We start from the raw sequence: 22,744 nt of genomic DNA, 5'->3' as shown, positions 1-22,744 counted from the left end.
ATATTATATTTTTCCTGGGGAAGTCCATGCTTCCACTAAAATGAATGGAGGGCGCACTATCGATGGAAAATAAATGACTCCCAAAATAAGATCCACTTCCAAAATAGACTATGCCGATGCATTCCTTCAGGTACCTCCTCCGTAACCCTAGAACATAACTATTGGGGAAAAGGATTTCGACTGCGTTGCCGGTATTCGATTCAAGATTTTCAATATATGAATATTTCAAAGCCGACTGATATTTTTAACTTGTTTATTTGTGGGTTCTCTGGCTAGTTCGGCTTTTATATATTCGACATTGTGTTAACTTTTCTATCAGGAACAACATAGCTACATCAAATATTCTCAATAAATTAAATTTAAGAATTTCAGCGAAATAAAAAAGCAGTAGTCATTTGATTTGTTTATATATTTATAAATTGTTTATTAAAAAGGATAATTGTAATGTGTATTCGTTTTGAGACTATACCGTAACCCTTAAATTTACATTAAATATTTAAATTTTTATTTGGAGAATGTGATTATATGCCAAGCTCAAGTTTTATGTAAATACTAATAAGAAATTATGGGATCCCAAAAAAAAAAATTGAAGGAGAAATTAAATATTTCTAAAAATTATTGGAAATTGAATGGTTATATTACAAAAAGCTGTATCTAATTTTTAGGTGTGATTAATTATACTAAAACATACACACATATGTATGTTAAAATCGATATCGATCTAATTCGTACATTTCATTCGTGTTTTTAAGATGATGTTAATTATGATGCTGATGATGGGGTATCAGTATCCACAATCAAACCAGAATTACAATACGAACTTTGAAGAAATTGGATCCCATTTCTTTAATTATTCAAAAATTGTTTTATGTTTTAAATAGCAGCAATAATTTGAAGTTTTTTCTATCCAATTGATATAACAAATAATGCACAAATAATGTCAAATATTAATAAACAACAATTACGACGAATAAACAACAGCGACAAATAATCAAAAAAAAAAAAAAAAAACACAGTGATGATATCGAAAAAAACGCCTTAAGAAAAAAACTCAAATCTATGCTTGTGATAAACTATTACGAGAACTAGGACGTTCAATTGTCATCGTTTGCTGGGGTACTTGGCTATCGGGACTGATGCCAAGGCCAGCATAGATTTCCTTCATAACAAAGAGTATGGTGTCTTCGGAATCCCTGCAACAAATAAACACAAAAACGTTAATATTCATTTATAACAAAAAAATAAAAGTTATAATAACCATCTAACTTACCAATAACAAACATGACTGCTAAGAGCAAAAATATATTCGTTGATAAATTCCAAGGGTGCCTCTTGCAGCACATAGTCAATACGTTTTGAATCGTTTAATTTACCCAGTGGGAAATCTATTTCAACCATATCATCTGATACGGCAGTGGAGACGGAATCGGTGCGTGCACGTGGTGCGTGGAGCAATGGTAAATGTTGACTACTGCTGCTTTGCGGTTCATCACCTGGAGACATGTGTTCCTGATTGGGTGTTTGTGATTGCGATTGTTGTTGGCTACCACCACTGGTACTGGGGCCACCACGTTGATGTTCCATTTGCATTTGCATTTCAATGACCTGTTGAATGAAATAAAACAACAACAACAAAGTGAGGTTAGATTGTTAGATAAAAACCAACAAGTAACAAGTAAAAAAGTATCAGTCGGCTTTGCCGACAGAGATATACCCTCAACCTGTGCAAATTGAAACACTTTTTTCACAAAAAACTAATGTATTAAGGGGGTTTCAAAATTTTGATCGTATGAACCGACAAAAATGTTGATTAGGATTAAAGTTCAAAATTTTTGCGGAAAAGGTACTTAAAGGAATGGAGCGACATAGACCATGGGGGTGCCATAGGGGGTTTTTACACCCTTCGGTCTGTTTTCTCAAGAAGTATGGACTTGCCCCTGAAACAACTTTTACCATCGTAACTTAGGCAGCGAATGTAAGTTGCTTCAACAAAAATCAAAGTGATTCAATAGCAGGTCTTAAAGTGAACTTATCCAAAATTTTGTGTGGGAGGTACGGGATGGAGTGGACAAATATAGTCCATATTCGAACCTGATCTATATCTGGTAGATATTATGAGAATGTGTAAAGTATGGACCAAATCGGTCACTCCCATCAAGAGTTATCGTGCGCACAATTTTTCCGAATATTTTTGAACTTTTGTGGGGTAGGTACCTGAAGGAGTGGACCGATATGGCTTATCTACGAACTTAAACTAAGTTTGGAAAAAATATTACGAAGGTCAAATTTTGGCCGGAATCGGCATATCCGTTCCAGAATTATCTTTCGCTTCCACCCATAAACATGGTGTCATAAGGGTTGTTTTTCAACTTTCAGGCTATTTTTCCAGGAAGTATGGACTTGCCCCTGAGGAAACTTGTACCTTCGTATAGGGAACAGTGAATACAAGATGTTACAACAAAAACCAAGGCGATTCGAGAGCAGGTCCTAAACTGAACTTTTCCGAAATTTTGTGTGGGAGGTACTCGAAGGAGTTTACCGATTGAGTCCATATTGGAACCTCATCTAAGTCTGGTAGAAATTTCATAATGTGCAAAGTATGGACCAAATCGGTTAGTTCTTTCAAGAGTTATCGTACGCACAAATTTTCCGAACATTTTCGAACTTTTGTGGGGGAGGTACCGGAAGGAGTGGACCGATATAATCCATCTTTGAACTTGAACTAAGTTTGGACAAAATATTACGAGAGCCAAATTTTGGGCCGAATCGGCAGATCCTTTTCAGAGTTATCTTGCGCTCCAACCACTACACACGGTGTCATAGGGGTTTTTGTAACTTTCAGGCTATTTTCTCAGGAAGTATGGTTTTCCCCTAATGAAACTTACAGCGTCGTATAGAGGACAGCGAATACAACTTGCGTAAACAAAAATTAAAGCGATTCGAGGCCAGGTCCTAAACTGAACTTTTCCGAAATTTTGTGTGGGAGGTACCCGAAGGAATGGACCGATTGAGTCCATATTGGAACCTCATCTAAGTTTGGTAGAAATTACACGATATGCTAAGTATGGACCAAATCGGTTATTCCCTACAAGAGTTATCGTGCGCACAAGTTTTGCGACAATTTTTGAACATTTGTGGGGGAGGTACCTGAAGGAGTGGACCTATATGGCCCATCTTCGAACTTAAATCGAATCTGGACAAAATATTTCGATGCCGAAATCGAATCGATTGATCCGTTCGAGAGTTATCGTGTGCACCAGCCAGACAGACAGACAGACGGACGGACATTGCTAGATCTACTCTAAATTGTCTGAAACGGATATCGTACAAACATACTTGGGGTCTAAAACCATTATTTCGATGAGGCACATTTTTGGTCGTATCAAAGTGTAAATGCCTTCTTTAGCCTAAAGGCTGAAGGTATAAAAAAGTGTTAAGTTCGCCCGGGCCGAACTTTTTATACCCTCCACCATAAAATATTCTGTACTAAAACGGAATAATTATTTTCTATCCTTTCCACAATTTGAGGCGGAGATATTCTGTGACCACTGATACCTAAATAAGGTAAAACAAGTAAAAAAGTGTCAGTCGGCTTTGCCGACAGATATATACCCTCAGCCAATGTGAAGCGAAACTTTTACCTCCGGACGGATCGTTTTTTACACCTTTCGGGCTGTTTTCCCAAGAAATATGGACTTGCCCCTGAAAAAACTTTTACCGTCGTAATGGAGGTAGCGAATCAAATCGATTCAACAAAAATCAAAGTGATTCGAGAGCAGGTCTTAAAGTGAACTTATCCGAAATTTTGTGTGAGTGGTACCAGAAGGAGTCGACAAATAGAGTCCATATTCGAACCTGATCTATATCTGGTAGATATATTAGGATGTGCAAAGTTCGGATTACATCGGTCACTCCCTTCAAGAGTTATCGTGCGCAAAATTTTTCCGAACATTTTTGAAGTTTTGTGGGGGAGGTACCTGAAGGAGTGGACCGATATAGCCCATCTTCGAATTTAAACTATGTTTTGATGAAATATTACGAAGGCCAAATTTTGGACCGAATCGACAGATCCGTTCGAGAGTTATCTTGCGCTCCAACCACTTCACACGGCGTCATAGGGGTTTTTTGCAACTTTCAGGCTATTTTCTCAGGAAGTATGGACTTGCACCTGATGAAACTTATACCGTAGTATGGGGGGGAGGGGGGGCAGTAAATACAAGTTGCTAAAGCAAAAATCAAAGCGATTCGAGAGATGGCCCCAAACTGAACTTATCCGAAATTTTGTGTGGGAGGTACCCGAAGGAGTGGGCCGATTGAGTCCATATTGGAACCTCATCTAAGTCTGGTAGAAATTTCACGATGTGCAAAGTATGGACCAAATCAGTTACACCCTTCAAGAGTTATCGTGCCCACAAATTTTCCGAACATTTTTGTACTTTTGTGGGGGAGGTACCGGAAGGAGTGGACCGATATAGCTCATCTTCGAACTTAAACTAAGTTTGGGCAAAATATTACGAAAGGAAAAATTTGAACCGAATCGGTTCATCCGTTCGAGAGTTATCGTGCGCTCCAGCCAGCAGGACAGACAGACAGACGGACGGACATGGCTAGATCGACTCAAAATTGTCTGAAACACATTTCGTCCAAACATACTTGGAGTCTAAAACCATTATTTCGATGAGGCACATTTTCATCGTATCAAAGTGTATATACCCTCCTTAGCCTAAAGGCTGAGGGTATAAAAATCAAAAATTATTTTCTTTTAGACTAATAACTAAAATAACGTTTATTCCATTCAAATATTGAAATAGGTCATGCACAAACCATTTTGAAAAAAATTTGATGGCTTTAAAAACTGAAATTCCACACCCTCCACACGGCATAGAGATTACGATGTGTGCGGATGATTGTACGATCTTGGCGTCGCGTCCTAACGTCAATGACATATGTAATAGGTTAAACATAGCGGACTTAGTACAGTTCTCTCATCTGAGGAATATGAAAATATTCGACCCTAAACCCACTGCCACACCGTTCACCACCAGGAAGGCTGAAAAGAGGCTTCCCTGAACATGTTGGTCGATGGTGTCTTTATTCCCAAGATATTGGGTGTGACGTTCTATAGCATATATAAGACGTCCGCACAAGTCACAGCTTTTTGCGACAAGATCAGAAGTAGAAACAAGCATCACAAGTCGCTGGCCGGCAGCAGTTTGTTATGGAAATGTTTGCGCTTCGTAGTGGAAGAATATTCAAACCTGCCAGAATGCCGCCATGAGGACTGTAATAGAACCCATCCCATGACACACCAGAGAACCATCCTCCTGAGGCGATGAAAATGTTATCGTTGCACAACAATTTTGTCGATGCAGTACCAGCGTGGGTGTTATCGTCGTGAGCATCCGGGCCATAATATTAATAATAAAATATTGTAGACAGGCTCGCACCACCCCGGCCCGTCAGGAGAGATCTTCATGATCTGGAGCTTCAAAGGTAGAAACAACAACATCTACGCATTCCCACGGTAGCGGGTTCTTTGTATCGGATTAACCCGAAATCAAAAGTGTTTCGGGCAGCGGCTGCCAACACTGCATTAAATCTATTCTGCTAAAACAACTACAAAAACAACATTAACCTATCTGACAGGCTTGGAAACAGGCAACATTTTAGGTTTTGTGAGTAAAATATACAAAAAATGACTGGTAGTGGACCGGGCCGGGCCCTCGGCCTCCCTCTAACTACGTCGTTGCAACAACAACCTGCCAACCCAGCATCAAACCTAATCGCCCATGTTGTTGTTGTAGCAGCATAGAAACCTAGGTAGAAGCATAGGAAGCATTCGGCAGCCGCTAGCCGAAACACTATGGTTTTGGGTCAATCCGGTACGAAAGAACCCGCTACCGAGGGACTGCTTCTACGTAGGTTTCTATGCTGCTACAACAACAACATAGAAGCATAGGTTATAATGAAACACCCGCCTTCGTTGTTTCCCTGGAATCGAACCGTTTGGAGGTTGTGGGAGGAATGTTGGATGTAATATCCGGTAGTCTTCCTACCTTAACCATCTAGTCTGACGTACCCGGCTGTAATCCGGCCATTGAACTAGGACCCTTCTCTCACTACGTAGATTAGAATTGCAAGAGGTGCCATTACTGGTCACTGCGGCATCAAATCTATGAAAAGTATGTGAAAGGACAACAACAACATTGAATATTGCAGGCTAAGTGAGGATGTGGAAGAGACTGAAACAGTCGAGTATCTTATCCCCTGATGCCCTAGACTGTCAGTCAAAAGACATAGGCTGTTTGGTGTGCATGAGATTGCATCTCTCTCTTATTTTGCCTCCATAGACCCCACAGCCCTGATAACCTATTGCAGGAGTCTTAAATGGCTATGGGGCGGGTCATCCTAGACTAAGCAAGTTCAACTAATTACATTCTCTTCCCCATGTCTCTGTTACATCTACTCTCCTTTTACCACTTCCCCCTTTTTCTCCATTGATACAATTAAGGGCTGCTGCACATCCCATAACCTAACCTATAGTGGGGTACTGGTGTCAAACCGAGGCATAGTCCTCCATTACCAAAGAAAGAAATAGGCTAAAAAGCCTTAATTCGTTGAGGCGTCTATGTATCAACAAGACTCCATTCTAATCCAGCAGGTAAGCTATTGTAAACCTAAACATCGCGACACCCCCGTATTTGGAGATTTCTAATGGGTATATGTCGGATGGAGGTAAGTAATTATGGCCTTAAGTCCCTGCATCGCATGAAGATTGCTATTCCCAGCGGAGGAAGGCGATTATTCGCAGGAGAAGAATCAGAAATATGTTGGCGCAAAAGCTTCATTCAACCTCAACTTTTGGCGCACTATGAACATTGGCATAACAGGCGGCTGACTCCTCAAAGTTATGAATCACAATCATGTTACATAACAACAAAAGTTCTTACATTCTCTTTTGCTATTTCACACTTACCTTTTGCACTTCCTTCTCCATCATTTCTTCGGTTTCCTTTTTCGATTTCGATGCCAGGGGACCGAAGAAGTTAACACTATCAAAGGTGTTTTTGAATTTGTCCAAGAAACGATGTTTCAAATCCGTGCTAACGCGGGCCATTGTCTCCTTCAATTCCAAATGCATACGTTTACGGCCCTTATGATGCGGTATGAGGACAGGTCGTACACCACTTAAATCAGGATTCACCAAGGCTTCAATGCGATATGCAACAGGGTCATATGGATGGAATATGTTATAGAAACCGGGGCAAGTGGGTAGACGGAAGTCGAGACCAAGCTTGTCAATACCGCGGATGGTAACAAACATGCCTGAAAGAACAAAATAGATTTTTTAAGTATTCGCTGTAGAAAGATGAAAAGTGTGTCACTTACCTACTGGTGAGCCCAGAGCAAAGAATTTCTTAGGCTGGAAGATCAATTGGCCGTAATTGATAAACGGTTGTCCAGTACCAGCTGGACCCATGGTATAACTAATCGATTTGGCCTCCATTTGATTGTTGCTATCCACAGCTGCCAAATTGCTTTGACTTAGGAATTGTTGATCTGGATTTTCGAGATTCTTTTCTTCACTTTCTTTAATCGGATTTTGATGGCAGAGCAAATCGAAGAGAATCAATGATCCCAAACTATGACCAGCCAATGAAACACCACCATTGAAGTCAGGGTGTCGTTGGCGATATTTCATATACATGTCATTTAGGGACATTACAATTGAATTCATAATTCTCTGACAGAATGTGGGACTGGTATAGAAGAGTATATCCAGAAGTGTGTCATTGGTAAAGTTGCGCAATTTTGGTATCGATTCCAGGGTAATGGAACGTAGCTTCTCATCAATACCCAACTCAATGGAGTGTAACTGACTGTGCCACGATATGGGTAGCACCTCAACGCGTCCCACCAAACCCAAATCTGTGGAATTTTTATAATGTGATTGTACCAATTGATGGGCTATTGTGCGGAAATCTTCAACTAAAAGGAGAGATAGATAAGAAATGGGGATGTAGATTATTTGTTTATTAAATTAAAAAGAGATTTTGTTTTGTTTTACTTACCAACTTCCTCCACTGTTCTGAGTTTCAAATCACAGGCCGAACCAATACCATGAACCATGAATAGTAAATGATCCACTTTTTGCGATTCACCTTGGGTAATGTTGAAATCATCTAGATCGCGTTTAACCACACGTGGCCTGGTCGTTGTTTGCTGCAAATAAAGGAAGGGGTAATTATATATTGCCAAAAAAATATCCTCATATATGTAAGTTTTACTTACCGTAGTACCACCCCAGGCATCTTGATTTTGTTGTTGCTGAAAGTGTACAATAACTGTGGGACCGTGGAAAACCACCTGTTCTCCCATACCCAATATAATGGTTTTATGCCAAACACCACTTTCGGCTGCTTGTTTGTATTCCGCCTCTAAAACATCAGCGGTGCTTTCTTCATAGGGTATGTATTTGGAATCGACTGCTTTATAGAACCATGAACAGCGCCTAACCTCAATTGGTTCGCTTTCCCAATAGACACTGCGCTTAAGGCGTTCTTTAATGTAGACATCATAGCGACCTCCTTCAACGGCCACCACTTCGGGTTTGCCTTCTGCGAAAAGAAAAATTGAAAATTTGGTTACAGGAGAATTTTTCAATGGGAGGCTAATAAGAAAATGCAAATGGCACAAAACTAATCTAAGGGTTATTCGATAGACCCTTGCTGAAAGAAGGGGTGCTTCTATAGACCCTTTTGGAAAGAAAGGGTGCTTCTTTAGACCCTTTTGAAAAGGGTGCTTCTATAGACCCTTTTGGAAAGAAAGGGTGCTTCTATAGACCCTTTTGGAAAGAAAGGGTGATTCTATAGACCCTTTTGGAAACAAAGTGTGCTTCTATAGACCCTTTTGGAAAGAAAGGGTGCTTCTATAGACCCGTTTGGAAAGAAAGGGTGCTTCTTTAGACCCTTTTGGAAAGAAAGGGTGCTTCTTTAGACCCTTTTGGAAAGAAAGGGTGCTTCTATAGACCCTTTTGGAAAGAAAGGGTGCTTCTATAGACCCTTTTGGAAAGAAAGGGTGATTCTATAGACCCTTTTGGAAAGAAAGTGTGCTTCTATAGACCCTTTTGGAAAGAAAGGGTGCTTCTATAGACCCTTTTGGAAAGAAAGGGTGCTTCTATAGACCCTTCTGGAAAGAAAGTGTGCTTCTATAGACCCTTTTGGAAAGAAAGGGTGCTTCTATAGACCCTTTTGGAAAGAAAGGGTGCTTCTATAGACCCTTTTGGAAAGAAAGGGTGCTTCTGTAGACCCTTTTGGAAAGAAAGGGTGCTTCTATAGACCCTTTTGGAAAGAAAGGGTGCTTCTATAGACCCTTTTGGAAAGAAAGGGTGCTTCTATAGACCCTTTTGGAAAGAAAGGGTGCTTCTATAGACCCTTTTGGAAAGAAAGGGTGCTTCTATAGACCCTTTTGGAAAGAAAGGGTGCTTCTATAAACCCTTTTGGAAAGAAAGGGTGCTTCTATAGACCCTTTTGGAAAGAAAGGGTGCTTCTATAGACCCTTTTGGAAAGAAAGGGTGCTTCTATAAACCCTTTTGGAAAGAAAGGGTGCTTCTATAGACCCTTTTGGAAAGAAAGGGTGCTTCTATAGACCCTTCTGGAAAGAAAGTGTGCTTCTATAGACCCTTTTGGAAAGAAAGGGTGCTTCTATAGACCCTTTTGGAAAGAAAGGGTGCTTCTATAGACCCTTTTGGAAAGAAAGGGTGCTTCTATAGACCCTTTTGGAAAGAAAGGGTGCTTCTATAGACCCTTTTGGAAAGAAAGGGTGCTTCTATAGACCCTTTTGGAAAGAAAGGGTGCTTCTATAGACCCTTTTGGAAAGAAAGGGTGCTTCTATAGACCCTTTTGGAAAGAAAGGGTGCTTCTATAGACCCTTTTGGAAAGAAAGGGTGCTTCTATAGACCCTTTTGGAAAGAAAGGGTGCTTCTATAGACCCTTTTGGAAAGAAAGGGTGCTTCTATAGACCCTTTTGGAAAGAAAGGGTGCTTCTATAGACCCTTTTGGAAAGAAAGGGTGCTTCTATAGACCCTTTTGGAAAGAAAGGGTGCTTCTATAGACCCTTTTGGAAAGAAAGGGTGCTTCTATAGACCCTTTTGGAAAGAAAGGGTGCTTCTATAGACCCTTTTGGAAAGAAAGGGTGCTTCTATAGACCCTTTTGGAAAGAAAGGGTGCTTCTATAGACCCTTTTGGAAAGAAAGGGTGCTTCTATAGACCCTTTTGGAAAGAAAGGGTGCTTCTATAGACCCTTTTGGAAAGAAAGGGTGCTTCTATAGACCCTTTTGGAAAGAAAGGGTGCTTCTATAGACCCTTTTGGAAAGAAAGGGTGCTTCTATAGACCCTTTTGGAAAGAAAGGGTGCTTCTATAGACCCTTTTGGAAAGAAAGGGTGCTTCTATAGACCCTTTTGGAAAGAAAGGGTGCTTCTATAGACCCTTTTGGAAAGAAAGGGTGCTTCTATAGACCCTTTTTGAAAGAAAGGGTGCTTTTATAGACACTTTTGGAAAGAAAGGGTGCTTCTATAAACCCTTTTGGAAAGAAAGGGTGCTTCTATAGACCCTTTTGGAAAGAAATGGTGCTTCTATAGACCCTTTTGGAAAGAAAGGGTGCTTCTAGACCCTTTTGGAAAGAAAGGGTGCTTCTATAGACCCTTTTGGAAAGAAAGGGTGCTTCTATAGACCCTTTTGGAAACAAAGTGTGCTTCTATAGACCCTTTTGGAAAGAAAGGGTGCTTCTATAGACCCGTTTGGAAAGAAAGGGTGCTTCTTTAGACCCTTTTGGAAAGAAAGGGTGCTTCTTTAGACCCTTTTGGAAAGAAAGGGTGCTTCTATAGACCCTTTTGGAAAGAAAGGGTGCTTCTATAGACCCTTTTGGAAAGAAAGGGTGATTCTATAGACCCTTTTGGAAAGAAAGTGTGCTTCTATAGACCCTTTTGGAAAGAAAGGGTGCTTCTATAGACCCTTTTGGAAAGAAAGGGTGCTTCTATAGACCCTTCTGGAAAGAAAGTGTGCTTCTATAGACCCTTTTGGAAAGAAAGGGTGCTTCTATAGACCCTTTTGGAAAGAAAGGGTGCTTCTATAGACCCTTTTGGAAAGAAAGGGTGCTTCTGTAGACCCTTTTGGAAAGAAAGGGTGCTTCTATAGACCCTTTTGGAAAGAAAGGGTGCTTCTATAGACCCTTTTGGAAAGAAAGGGTGCTTCTATAGACCCTTTTGGAAAGAAAGGGTGCTTCTATAGACCCTTTTGGAAAGAAAGGGTGCTTCTATAGACCCTTTTGGAAAGAAAGGGTGCTTCTATAAACCCTTTTGGAAAGAAAGGGTGCTTCTATAGACCCTTTTGGAAAGAAAGGGTGCTTCTATAGACCCTTTTGGAAAGAAAGGGTGCTTCTATAAACCCTTTTGGAAAGAAAGGGTGCTTCTATAGACCCTTTTGGAAAGAAAGGGTGCTTCTATAGACCCTTCTGGAAAGAAAGTGTGCTTCTATAGACCCTTTTGGAAAGAAAGGGTGCTTCTATAGACCCTTTTGGAAAGAAAGGGTGCTTCTATAGACCCTTTTGGAAAGAAAGGGTGCTTCTATAGACCCTTTTGGAAAGAAAGGGTGCTTCTATAGACCCTTTTGGAAAGAAAGGGTGCTTCTATAGACCCTTTTGGAAAGAAAGGGTGCTTCTATAGACCCTTTTGGAAAGAAAGGGTGCTTCTATAGACCCTTTTGGAAAGAAAGGGTGCTTCTATAGACCCTTTTGGAAAGAAAGGGTGCTTCTATAGACCCTTTTGGAAAGAAAGGGTGCTTCTATAGACCCTTTTGGAAAGAAAGGGTGCTTCTATAGACCCTTTTGGAAAGAAAGGGTGCTTCTATAGACCCTTTTGGAAAGAAAGGGTGCTTCTATAGACCCTTTTGGAAAGAAAGGGTGCTTCTATAGACCCTTTTGGAAAGAAAGGGTGCTTCTATAGACCCTTTTGGAAAGAAAGGGTGCTTCTATAGACCCTTTTGGAAAGAAAGGGTGCTTCTATAGACCCTTTTGGAAAGAAAGGGTGCTTCTATAGACCCTTTTGGAAAGAAAGGGTGCTTCTATAGACCCTTTTGGAAAGAAAGGGTGCTTCTATAGACCCTTTTGGAAAGAAAGGGTGCTTCTATAGACCCTTTTGGAAAGAAAGGGTGCTTCTATAGACCCTTTTGGAAAGAAAGGGTGCTTCTATAGACCCTTTTGGAAAGAAAGGGTGCTTCTATAGACCCTTTTGGAAAGAAAGGGTGCTTCTATAGACCCTTTTGGAAAGAAAGGGTGCTTCTATAGACCCTTTTGGAAAGAAAGGGTGCTTCTATAGACCCTTTTGGAAAGAAAGGGTGCTTCTATAGACCCTTTTGGAAAGAAAGGGTGCTTCTATAGACCCTTTTGGAAAGAAAGGGTGCTTCTATAGACCCTTTTGGAAAGAAAGGGTGCTTCTATAGACCCTTTTTGAAAGAAAGGGTGCTTTTATAGACACTTTTGGAAAGAAAGGGTGCTTCTATAAACCCTTTTGGAAAGAAAGGGTGCTTCTATAGACCCTTTTGGAAAGAAATGGTGCTTCTATAGACCCTTTTGGAAAGAAAGGGTGCTTCTAGACCCTTTTGGAAAGAAAGGGTGCTTCTATAGACCCTTTTGGAAAGAAAGGGTGCTTCTATAGACCCTTTTGGAAAGAAAGGGTGCTTCTATAGACCCTTTTGGAAAGAAAGGGTGCTTCTATAGACCCTTTTGGAAAGAAAGGGTGCTTCTATAGACCCTTTTGGAAAGAAAGGGTGCTTCTATAGACCCTTTTGGAAAGAAAGGGTGCTTCTATAGACCCTTTTGGAAAGAAAGGGTGCTTCTATAGACCCTTTTGAAAAGAAAGGGTGCTTCTATAGACCCTTTTGGAAAGAAAGGGTGCTTCTATAGACCCTTTTGGAAAGAAAGGGTGCTTCTATAGACACTTTTGGAAAGAAAGGGTGCTTCTAGACCCTTTTGGAAAGAAAGGGTGCTTCTAGACCCTTTTGGAAAGAAAGGGTGCTTCTATAGACCCTTCTGGAAAGAAAGTGTGCTTCTAGACCCTTTTGGAAAGAAAGGGTGCTTCTATAGACCCTTCTGGAAAGAAAGTGTGCTTCTATAGACCCTTTTGGAAAGAAAGGGTGCTTCTATAGACCCTTTTGGAAAGAAAGGGTGCTTCTATAGACCCTTTTGGAAAGAAAGGGTGCTTCTATAGACCCTTTTGGAAAGAAAGGGTGCTTCTATAGACCCTTTTGGAAAGAAAGGGTGCTTCTATAGACCCTTTTGGAAAGAAAGGGTGCTTCTATAGACCCTTTTGGAAAGAAAGGGTGCTTCTATAGACCCTTTTGGAAAGAAAGGGTGCTTCTATAGACCCTTTTGGAAAGAAAGGATGCTTCTATAGACCCTTTTGGAAAGAAAGGGTGCTTCTATAGACCCTTTTGGAAAGAAAGGGTGCTTCTATAGACCCTTTTGGAAAGAAAGGGTGCTTCTAGACCCTTTTGGAAAGAAAGGGTGCTTCTATAGACCCTTTTGGAAAGAAAGGGTGCTTCTATAGACCCTTTTGGAAAGAAAGTGTGCTTCTATAGACCCTTTTGGAAAGAAAGGGTGCTTCTATAGACCCTTTTGGAAAGAAAGGGTGCTTCTATAGACCCTTTTGGAAAGAAAGGGTGCTTCTATAGACCCTTTTGGAAAGAAAGGGTGCTTCTATAGACCCTTTTGGAAAGAAAGGGTGCTTCTATAGACCCTTTTGGAAAGAAAGGGTGCTTCTATAGACCCTTTTGGAAAGAAAGGGTGCTTCTATAGACCCTTTTGGAAAGAAAGGGTGCTTCTATAGACCCTTTTGTAAAGAAAGGGTGCTTCTATAGACCCTTTTGGAAAGAAAGGGTGCTTCTATAAACCCTTTTGGAAAGAAAGGGTGCTTCTATAGACCCTTTTGGAAAGAAAGGGTGCTTCTATAGACCCTTCTGGAAAGAAAGTGTGCTTCGATTGGCCTTTTCTGAAAGAAAAGTTGCTTCTATTGACCCTTTCTGAAAGAAAGGTTCCTTCGATTGACCCTTTCTGAAAGAAAGATTTCTTCTATTGACTCTTTGTGAAAGAAAAGTTGCTTCTATTGACCCTTTGTGAAAGAAAGGTTGCTTCTATTGACTCTTTGTGAAAGAAAAGTTGCTTCTATTGACCCTTTCTGAAAGAAAGGTTGTTTCTTTCTCAAAGAAAGGTTGCTCCTATTGACCCCTTGTAAAAGAAAAGTTGTTTCTATTGACCCTTTCTGAAAGAAAGGTTGCTTCTATTGGCAATTCCTCAAAAAAAGATTGCTTCTATTGACCCGTTGTTAAAGAAAGAAATGGTGTTTCTATAGACCCTTTTTAAAAGAAAGGGTGCTTCTGAAGACCCTTTAAGAAAATACGGATGCTTTTATAGACCCTTTGAGAATGAAATGGTGTTTCTAAGTTCCACTTACCTCCTTCCTCTAGAAGACTAGTTTCCAATAAGGCCGAATCATAGTGGCTGAATGGTACCCAAACTTGTTTGGCATCAATGGTACGTTTGTAGAACCAATGCTTGACTGCAGGTTTATAGGACTAGAAAGAAAATACGTTGGTATACATTATGACTTTCCGAACGAAAAATGATGCCTTAACTTACCGTTCCTGCCACTGGTGTACTGGGTTTATCGCTTTGCAACATATTGGCCATTCTTAGTTCGCGGAGGATTTCTTCGGGTAGTTCTTCGTAATGTTTGGTTATTGAGCTGTTATCACTTGGTGCTGCAGCTGTTGTGTTAGAAGCTACGGCTTCTACTTCGTTGGTCTTATTATCCTCCCGAACAATTGATACCTCTGAAGCGTTTAATGTTGAAAATTCCGAACAAGCCGATGAGGGTGGTTCTACCAAATTAGAAACGGGTGTCAGAGAACGTTGTTGTAAATTACGTATGGCCAAACCACTGTGCACTAGGTCGTAATTCAAATCACCCACGTGATCGGCGTCTTTGGGTGGTGGATTATTGAAAAAGTTTTGTATGCGTTGTTCTTCGTTGGCAGCTGCTGCTGTAGTGGCTATGGCCGCTGAGGTTTGTTGTTGTTGTACCTGTTGTTGGCCACTAAAGTTATCAAAGAATGAGGAACAGGTATTGTTTTCTGCTTGTCCGACTGTAGCTGTTACCGATTGATTGAAGAAATTTGTAAAGCTGTTGGTAATGGGGTTAGCTGAGGCTTCAAGTTGTTGTTGTTGTTGTTGGGGTTGTGTTTGTGTGGCGTTTTGATTTTCAAAACCTGTTGGTGGTGGAACTTGTGCCTGTATAGTAGCTTGTTGCTGATTATTATCAAAGAAATTGGGCGTTGAAGTTCCCTGACTGTGTCCAAAAGTGGGATTGAAAGCCTCAAACCCAATGGGACCTGTAGCTGTTTTGATTTTCTGCTCTTGATGTCTGTTGAGATCCTTGGCAGATTCTGTAATAACTGGAATTATTCCTTGATTTGTGGGTAATGCTGGAAATGAGGGTCCCGTAGTCTGTTCCGTGGGATATGGTGTTGTGGGTTCCGCTGGAAGTTGTTCTTCCACTGGAGCTGTTGGTTCTTTTAATTCACTTTCTTCGACGTTGGAAGTAGTCTGCTGTTCAGTGGTTTGTGATGAGAAGAAATTAGCCGTGGAGTTGTTGCTGTTATCAGTTTGGCTTGGTAGAGAGGCAAAGAAATTAAAGTCACCACCACCTGTGGCCACTGTGGAGGGTGTAAAGAAATTGGCCAAACTAGGAGCAGTTTTTACCGGTTTATTGGCCTCAGAAGCGTTGGAACCTCTGCGATAGGGGTTACTACTGCCAGCTCCCAATTGGGTTGGTGGTGGAGCTAATGGTGGTGCAGCAACGTTGGCCGGTTCTAAACTAAGATTTTCCAATGCTTGTTCCAAATGATCAGGGGGATTGGTTTCCAAAACCGGTTCAATTGGTTTAAAGAAGTTCTGAGAGGTATCAGAGTCTTGCCCAAAGAAGTTGCCGACTTGATTTGATGACTGCTGTTCAGGTTCAGTGGCTTTTTGGAGTTCTTCTTGTTGATGTTGAGTCTCTTGAATGGGTTCCGCAACCGGTTCAATGGGATTACATAAATCTTGTGCAGAATCTGAACTTTGTTCTTGGGTTCCAGCAGCCGGTTCAATTGGTTTGAAGAAATAATCGGGATTAACAGGTTCCAAAGTAGGATGTTGTTGTTGTAGTGATTCTTGGGTTTGAATTTCTTGTGAAATTTCGCTGGGAGTCTGGGAGGTTTGTGGAACACTTTGAGTTTGTTCCGATTGTCCGACGGGAAGTTCTTGGGTAGTTGGTACCACTAAGTTAGGTTCAATTTGTTGTTGTGACTCTTCGACTTTGTGGGGTACTTCTGCAGTGGTTGGAGCAAATAAGGGTTCACTTTTTGCCTCCGAACTTGGTGTAAAAATGTTAGCTACAGGAGTTAATACTGGACCCGGAAAACCTTGATTATAGGGTTGATAAATTTGTGGACCTGGTGGTGGTATAGCAGTAGTTTGGGGATATGTCTGTAAGGTTGGTGGTGCTACACCAAATGCCGGATTTGGCAAGGCCTGAGCTGGAGCAGTTTCTTGGGCTGTTAATGGATTCTTATAGAGTTTTGTTCCTTTTTGTAGACGGTATGAAGTGGATCCTGAAGGTGGTGGTGGTACTGCGGCGGCACCTTCAGTGGAGGGAGGAGGTGCTACTTGTTGGCTGGATGGTGGAGCCGCAATTGATTTGGTTTGTTGAGTCGTAGCAGCCAGTGAAGGGTCAAAGAAGCTGACAGGTTGTGGGGGTAGAGCAGCAGCTGGACCTGCTTGTAATGGATTATAGAAATTTACAGGTGGTGGAACTCCTCCGACTGCTGGTTGTTGTAACAATTGACCGGCAGCTTGAAGAGGATTGAAGAAAGGTATTGGTGGCTGCTGTCCAGTAACAGAGTTGTCAGAAGGTTGACTGGTGGCAGATGGAGGCCTTAAAGTAGAACTTGTGGGTGGTAGGATGGATGGTCGATTGACAGCGGGTTCCTGTAAAGGATTGAAAAATTGCACAGGAGCCTGTGGTACGGATTCAGTGTTGGAAGCCGTCTGATTTGAGGTTGACGGGGGTCTCAATGGCTGTTGAGTTGCCGATGTTGCTGAGCTTGTTGGTAACGGTGGTTGACTACCTCCAAAGGCAGCCTGCAGGGGATTGAATAATGGAACAGGAACCGCTGCTGGTGGTTGGGAGACCGGCTCGGATGTTGGTGCAACTTGTGATGATGAGCTGTCGTTTTGAGTGGCAGCTGAGGGTCCCAAGGGAACCTGCAAGGGATTGAAAAATTGAACGGGACCAGTAGCTGCTGGAGTTTGGGAGACTTTTTCAGAAGTTTGTGATGCTGATAAGTTCTCGTTGTGTGTGTGGCCTTGGTTGGAGGGTGGCCTTAGGGGTGGTTGTTGAGCCTCGCCAGTAATTGTTGTGGCTGCTAAGTGTGGTTGAGTGGTAGCTTGCACGGACAGGGGATTGAAAAATTGCACTGGCGGAATACCTGAAGCAGACTGAGCTGCCGCTGCTGGTGGTTGAGTAGGTTGGTCGACTTCCGCCGAACTTTGTGGCGCTAATGGGTTCTCGCTTTGTGTGGCCGCTTGATTAGACGGCGGCCGTAGTGGGGTTTGTTGAGCTTCTAAAGGTGGTTGACTGGGAGTTTTCTGCAACAGAGGATTGAAAAATTGCACCGGTGGTGGTCCACTTGGCAAAGGCTGGGCAGACGCTTCAGTAGTTATTTGTTCGGATGGCGGTTGTCCACCAGTAGAAGGAACTTGACTAGGATTGAAAAATTGCAATGGTGGCTGGGGTGAATTAACCTGTTCCGAAGTTGTTGATGATGGTTGCTGATTGCCTGCCGAAGGGGGCCTTAGTTGCTGCTGATCGCCGCCTACCTCACTAAAGTTATTATAGGGTCTCGATGATGGTCTTGCAGGGCGAGGTGGTTCAGTAGGATTTGCAGTTTGTTTGAAGGGATCAAATATGGTTGGAGGTGCTGCAGAAGGGTTGAAAAAGTTTACTCCAGCCTGAGTATCGGCTGAGCTGGGCTGTGGTTGTTGTAAGGGATTGAAAAATGCTACAGAAGATGAAGCAGGTGGTGGAGCACCAGTTCCTGCATGTGAAGGCGGCCTGCTTGAAGCGGAAGGAGGCCTTTGTGTTGGCTGGGGTGTTGATTCACTTGCTTGCGTAACTTGTTGTTGTTGTTTGAATGGATCAAATATTGTTGGTGGTGCTGCTGCAGAGGGATTGAAAAAGCTTACATCTCCACTTGGAGGTAATGCGGGCACGTTTGCAGCCTGAGGATTGAAAAATGCCACAGATTGGGGTTGTGGAATTGTTGAAATTGCTTCACTTGTTGCTGGTGGCGGAGGTGTGTAATTGGCCTGTGGTTCTCCAGAATAGTTGGGAGCGCCAAAGTAATTCGTTGCCGGTGGTGGTGGTAAAGGATAACCTGCCCCGGCCTGGTATTGTTGCTGCTGATCAAATTGTATACCAAAATTTCCAACCGTCGGAGGCTGTTGGTATTGTTGATCGCCGTTGTTATTTCCAGACGATTGAGAATTCGGATTAATGGTCTGGGTGATGGTACCTGCAGCCGATTGCACTAACCCGGTTATATTTTGTAAAACCCCCGAAGGAGCAAGTTGGGTGATTTTCGAAAAGAGACCACCTCCCGATTTACGTTCTTCCGACTTACGTTCTTCGTAAGGATATGATGGTGTTTGGCTATATGGATCCTGGGTTGGAAATGGAGCTGGGGGAATTGGCCCAGTTACAGTGGCTGCTGGTGGCGCCTGACCACTTTGTTGATCGGAAAGGCCCGGTATGGGAGCGTAAAGTTTTTTCTTAGCTGTAAAACGGAAATTATTTTGACCTCCACCTGTGGAGGGTGGTGGTACTGCCGCTGTTGGCGGTGCTGATGGCACCTCAGCTGGTGTATAGAATTTTGGAGGTTCAGCTGGTGGTAGATTTGGGGTATTGGTAATGGCTTCTAGGCCTGTTGTTGAGGGTGGAACACTTCCCTCAAAATAACCATAGGCTCCGGCTTGAGAGCCAGCAGTTGGGGGAGGAAGAGGAGGGGCATAAAATGGTTGAGCCGCTTGAGGTGTTGTTTGGAAAGGTGGTTGATTGGCTGGCGGATATTGATATTGTTGTTGTTGGGGAAATTGTTGTTGCTCCTGCTGATGTTGTGTATAGTTCGGCTGTATATCTAACTGTGGCACATTGGAGGAATTTCCATTAGGATCCGATGCTGAGGATGATGTATCATGACCCGGTGTTGTTTCCCGGCTTGATATTCCACTAATACGCTTTGAAAACGAGGAAAACACATTGGAGGCTACCGATGGTAGCGCGGAAAATGATGATGCCGCTTGACTTAAAATTGAATCACTTGTAGACGATGTTTGTTGGTCCCATAAAGGATTTGCATTGGCATCAGAAGTCACAGCAGTTTCTTCAGTGGAGGCATTCAAATTTATTTCATCGAGGTTTTCAGTATCCAATGACGATGAGCCGACCGTTACCAATGATTTGGGTTCTGAAAGAAACAAAAAAACAAATTTTTTTTTTATGAAATTGTCAAAATTGGAAAAATGAATAGAACAAGTAAAAAATATGTTTTGGATGCACCGACACCCGTCTTTTATATTTTACATTTTACATTTCACATTTTATATTTTATATTTTTACAGTGTTTTATATATTTTGTATTTTATATTTTATACTAGCTGACCCGGTCCGCTTTGCTGGCCCGTTTTTGAGGTCCCGGTATAAACATTTACAACAACAACTTTTTTCTACAACGGATTTCTTCTACCAACACACCAACTAATGATGTAGACCACAATTACCAATGTCATGTTTACCAATAATAATATCTGAAATTTCACGTTTTGGTCAAAACAGCTGTGGGGGAGGTCACCCGAGACCACTGCTTCCCGTTATACTATGAGAATTTGCATATTTTATATTTTATATTTTATATTTTATATTTTATATTTTATATTTTATATTTTATATTTTATATTTTATATTTTATATTTTATATTTTATATTTTATATTTTATATTTTATATTTTATATTTTATATTTTATATTTTATATTTTATATTTTATATTTTATATTTTATATTTTATATTTTATATTTTATATTTTATATTTTATATTTTATATTTTATATTTTATATTTTATATTTTATATTTTATATTTTATATTTTATATTTTATATTTTATATTTTATATTTTATATTTTATATTTTATATTTTATATTTTATATTTTATATTTTATATTTTATATTTTATATTTTATATTTTATATTTTATATTTTATATTTTATATTTTATATTTTATATTTTATATTTTATATTTTATATTTTATATTTTATATTTTATATTTTATATTTTATATTTTATATTTTATATTTTATATTTTATATTTTATATTTTATATTTTATATTTTATATTTTATATTTTATATTTTATATTTTATATTTTATATTTTATATTTTATATTTTATATTTTATATTTTATATTTTATATTTTATATTTTATATTTTATATTTTATATTTTATATTTTATATTTTATATTTTATATTTTATATTTTATATTTTATATTTTATATTTTATATTTTATATTTTATATTTTATATTTTATATTTTATATTTTATATTTTATATTTTATATTTTATATTTTATATTTTATATTTTATATTTTATATTTTATATTTTATATTTTATATTTTATATTTTATATTTTATATTTTATATTTTATATTTTATATTTTATATTTTATATTTTATATTTTATATTTTATATTTTATATTTTATATTTTATATTTTATATTTTATATTTTATATTTTATATTTTATATTTTATATTTTATATTTTATATTTTATATTTTATATTTTATATTTTATATTTTATATTTTATATTTTATATTTTATATTTTATATTTTATATTTTATATTTTATATTTTATATTTTATATTTTATATTTTATATTTTATATTTTATATTTTATATTTTATATTTTATATTTTATATTTTATATTTTATATTTTATATTTTATATTTTATATTTTATATTTTATATTTTATATTTTATATTTTATATTTTATATTTTATATTTTATATTTTATATTTTATATTTTATATTTTATATTTTATATTTTATATTTTATATTTTATATTTTATATTTTATATTTTATATTTTATATTTTATATTTTATATTTTATATTTTATATTTTATATTTTATATTTTATATTTTATATTTTATATTTTATATTTTATATTTTATATTTTATATTTTATATTTTATATTTTATATTTTATATTTTATATTTTATATTTTATATTTTATATTTTATATTTTATATTTTATATTTTATATTTTATATTTTATATTTTATATTTTATATTTTATATTTTATATTTTATATTTTATATTTTATATTTTATATTTTATATTTTATATTTTATATTTTATATTTTATATTTTATATTTTATATTTTATATTTTATATTTTATATTTTATATTTTATATTTTATATTTTATATTTTATATTTTATATTTTATATTTTATATTTTATATTTTATATTTTATATTTTATATTTTATATTTTATATTTTATATTTTATATTTTATATTTTATATTTTATATTTTATATTTTATATTTTATATTTTATATTTTATATTTTATATTTTATATTTTATATTTTATATTTTATATTTTATATTTTATATTTTATATTTTATATTTTATATTTTATATTTTATATTTTATATTTTATATTTTATATTTTATATTTTATATTTTATATTTTATATTTTATATTTTATATTTTATATTTTATATTTTATATTTTATATTTTATATTTTATATTTTATATTTTATATTTTATATTTTATATTTTATATTTTATATTTTATATTTTATATTTTATATTTTAAATTTTATTTGCCGACAAATAAATATCTCCTCTGATAAGACCAACAACGTTCGGGACAGTTGCTTGGTATCTTACATGCTCTACTTCACCTTACAACTGTGGACTAATGAATCGAATATAATTACAGATGCTGCCGAAGAACAGAGAAACGTTTATTGCAGTCCCATAATCAGTTGGGGATGGTGGTTGTAATGCCATAGAATATCAATTGTTTTTTTTTTTCAGAATTATTGACTAACATTTAAATTTTATTACTAACGGTACATCCAATAAAAATTACACAAAAATAAATAAAATCCCAACAACACAACACTCAACTCTTCTGAAAGGTTAATTAATGCAATTTTTTAACGTTTTAATTTATTTTGTGGTCTCAAACAACATTTCATTATTTCTAACTTGGCATTATTAGAGAGTGGGGGTGATGATGGACATCATGTAGTGTAACTCTATCTCCGGGATATACAAAATACAATTATCTTAACAATAACAACAAAAGCAATAATTTAAATATCAAACAACAAATAACTTGACTTGAATATGAACAACTTATTAAAGATTGGCCATTAAAATGTTTCTGAGAACAGCTGCGATAGTTGAATATTAATTAAGAATTGTTTTTTGAACAGATGAAAGGTGATGGAAATATTTGTAAATAAAATGACAGGAAATATTAACAAATTCTAATAGTAGAG

At 37.8% G+C, this 22,744-nt stretch overlaps 1 protein-coding gene across 3 annotated transcripts in view; it reads right to left on the bottom strand.

Annotated features, from left to right (window-relative positions):
• Positions 1 to 394: 394 nt before the first annotated feature.
• Positions 395 to 22,744, bottom strand: part of PAPLA1 (Phosphatidic Acid Phospholipase A1) — a 287,526-nt gene continuing 265,176 nt past the window's right edge. For all 3 annotated transcript variants that reach the window (XM_073976650.1, XM_073976652.1, XM_073976651.1), the window contains exons 2-9: positions 14,693 to 19,617; positions 14,508 to 14,628; positions 8,293 to 8,618; positions 8,073 to 8,223; positions 7,390 to 7,989; positions 6,977 to 7,326; positions 1,271 to 1,605; positions 395 to 1,193 (exon numbers count right to left, since the gene is read on the bottom strand). In XM_073976650.1, coding sequence (XP_073832751.1) covers positions 1,058 to 1,193; positions 1,271 to 1,605; positions 6,977 to 7,326; positions 7,390 to 7,989; positions 8,073 to 8,223; positions 8,293 to 8,618; positions 14,508 to 14,628; positions 14,693 to 19,617 — 6,944 coding nt within the window. In that variant the 3' untranslated portion in view covers positions 395 to 1,057. The remainder of the gene's footprint in view (positions 1,194 to 1,270; positions 1,606 to 6,976; positions 7,327 to 7,389; positions 7,990 to 8,072; positions 8,224 to 8,292; positions 8,619 to 14,507; positions 14,629 to 14,692; positions 19,618 to 22,744) is intronic.

The sequence above is a fragment of the Musca autumnalis genome, unplaced genomic scaffold (assembly GCF_047663935.1).
Source record: "Musca autumnalis isolate F117 unplaced genomic scaffold, ASM4766393v1 scaffold_3, whole genome shotgun sequence".
Lineage (NCBI taxonomy): Eukaryota > Metazoa > Arthropoda > Insecta > Diptera > Muscidae > Musca > Musca autumnalis.
The sequence above is the reverse complement of the archived record's forward strand: the minus strand, read 5'-3'. Positions and strand labels throughout refer to the sequence as shown.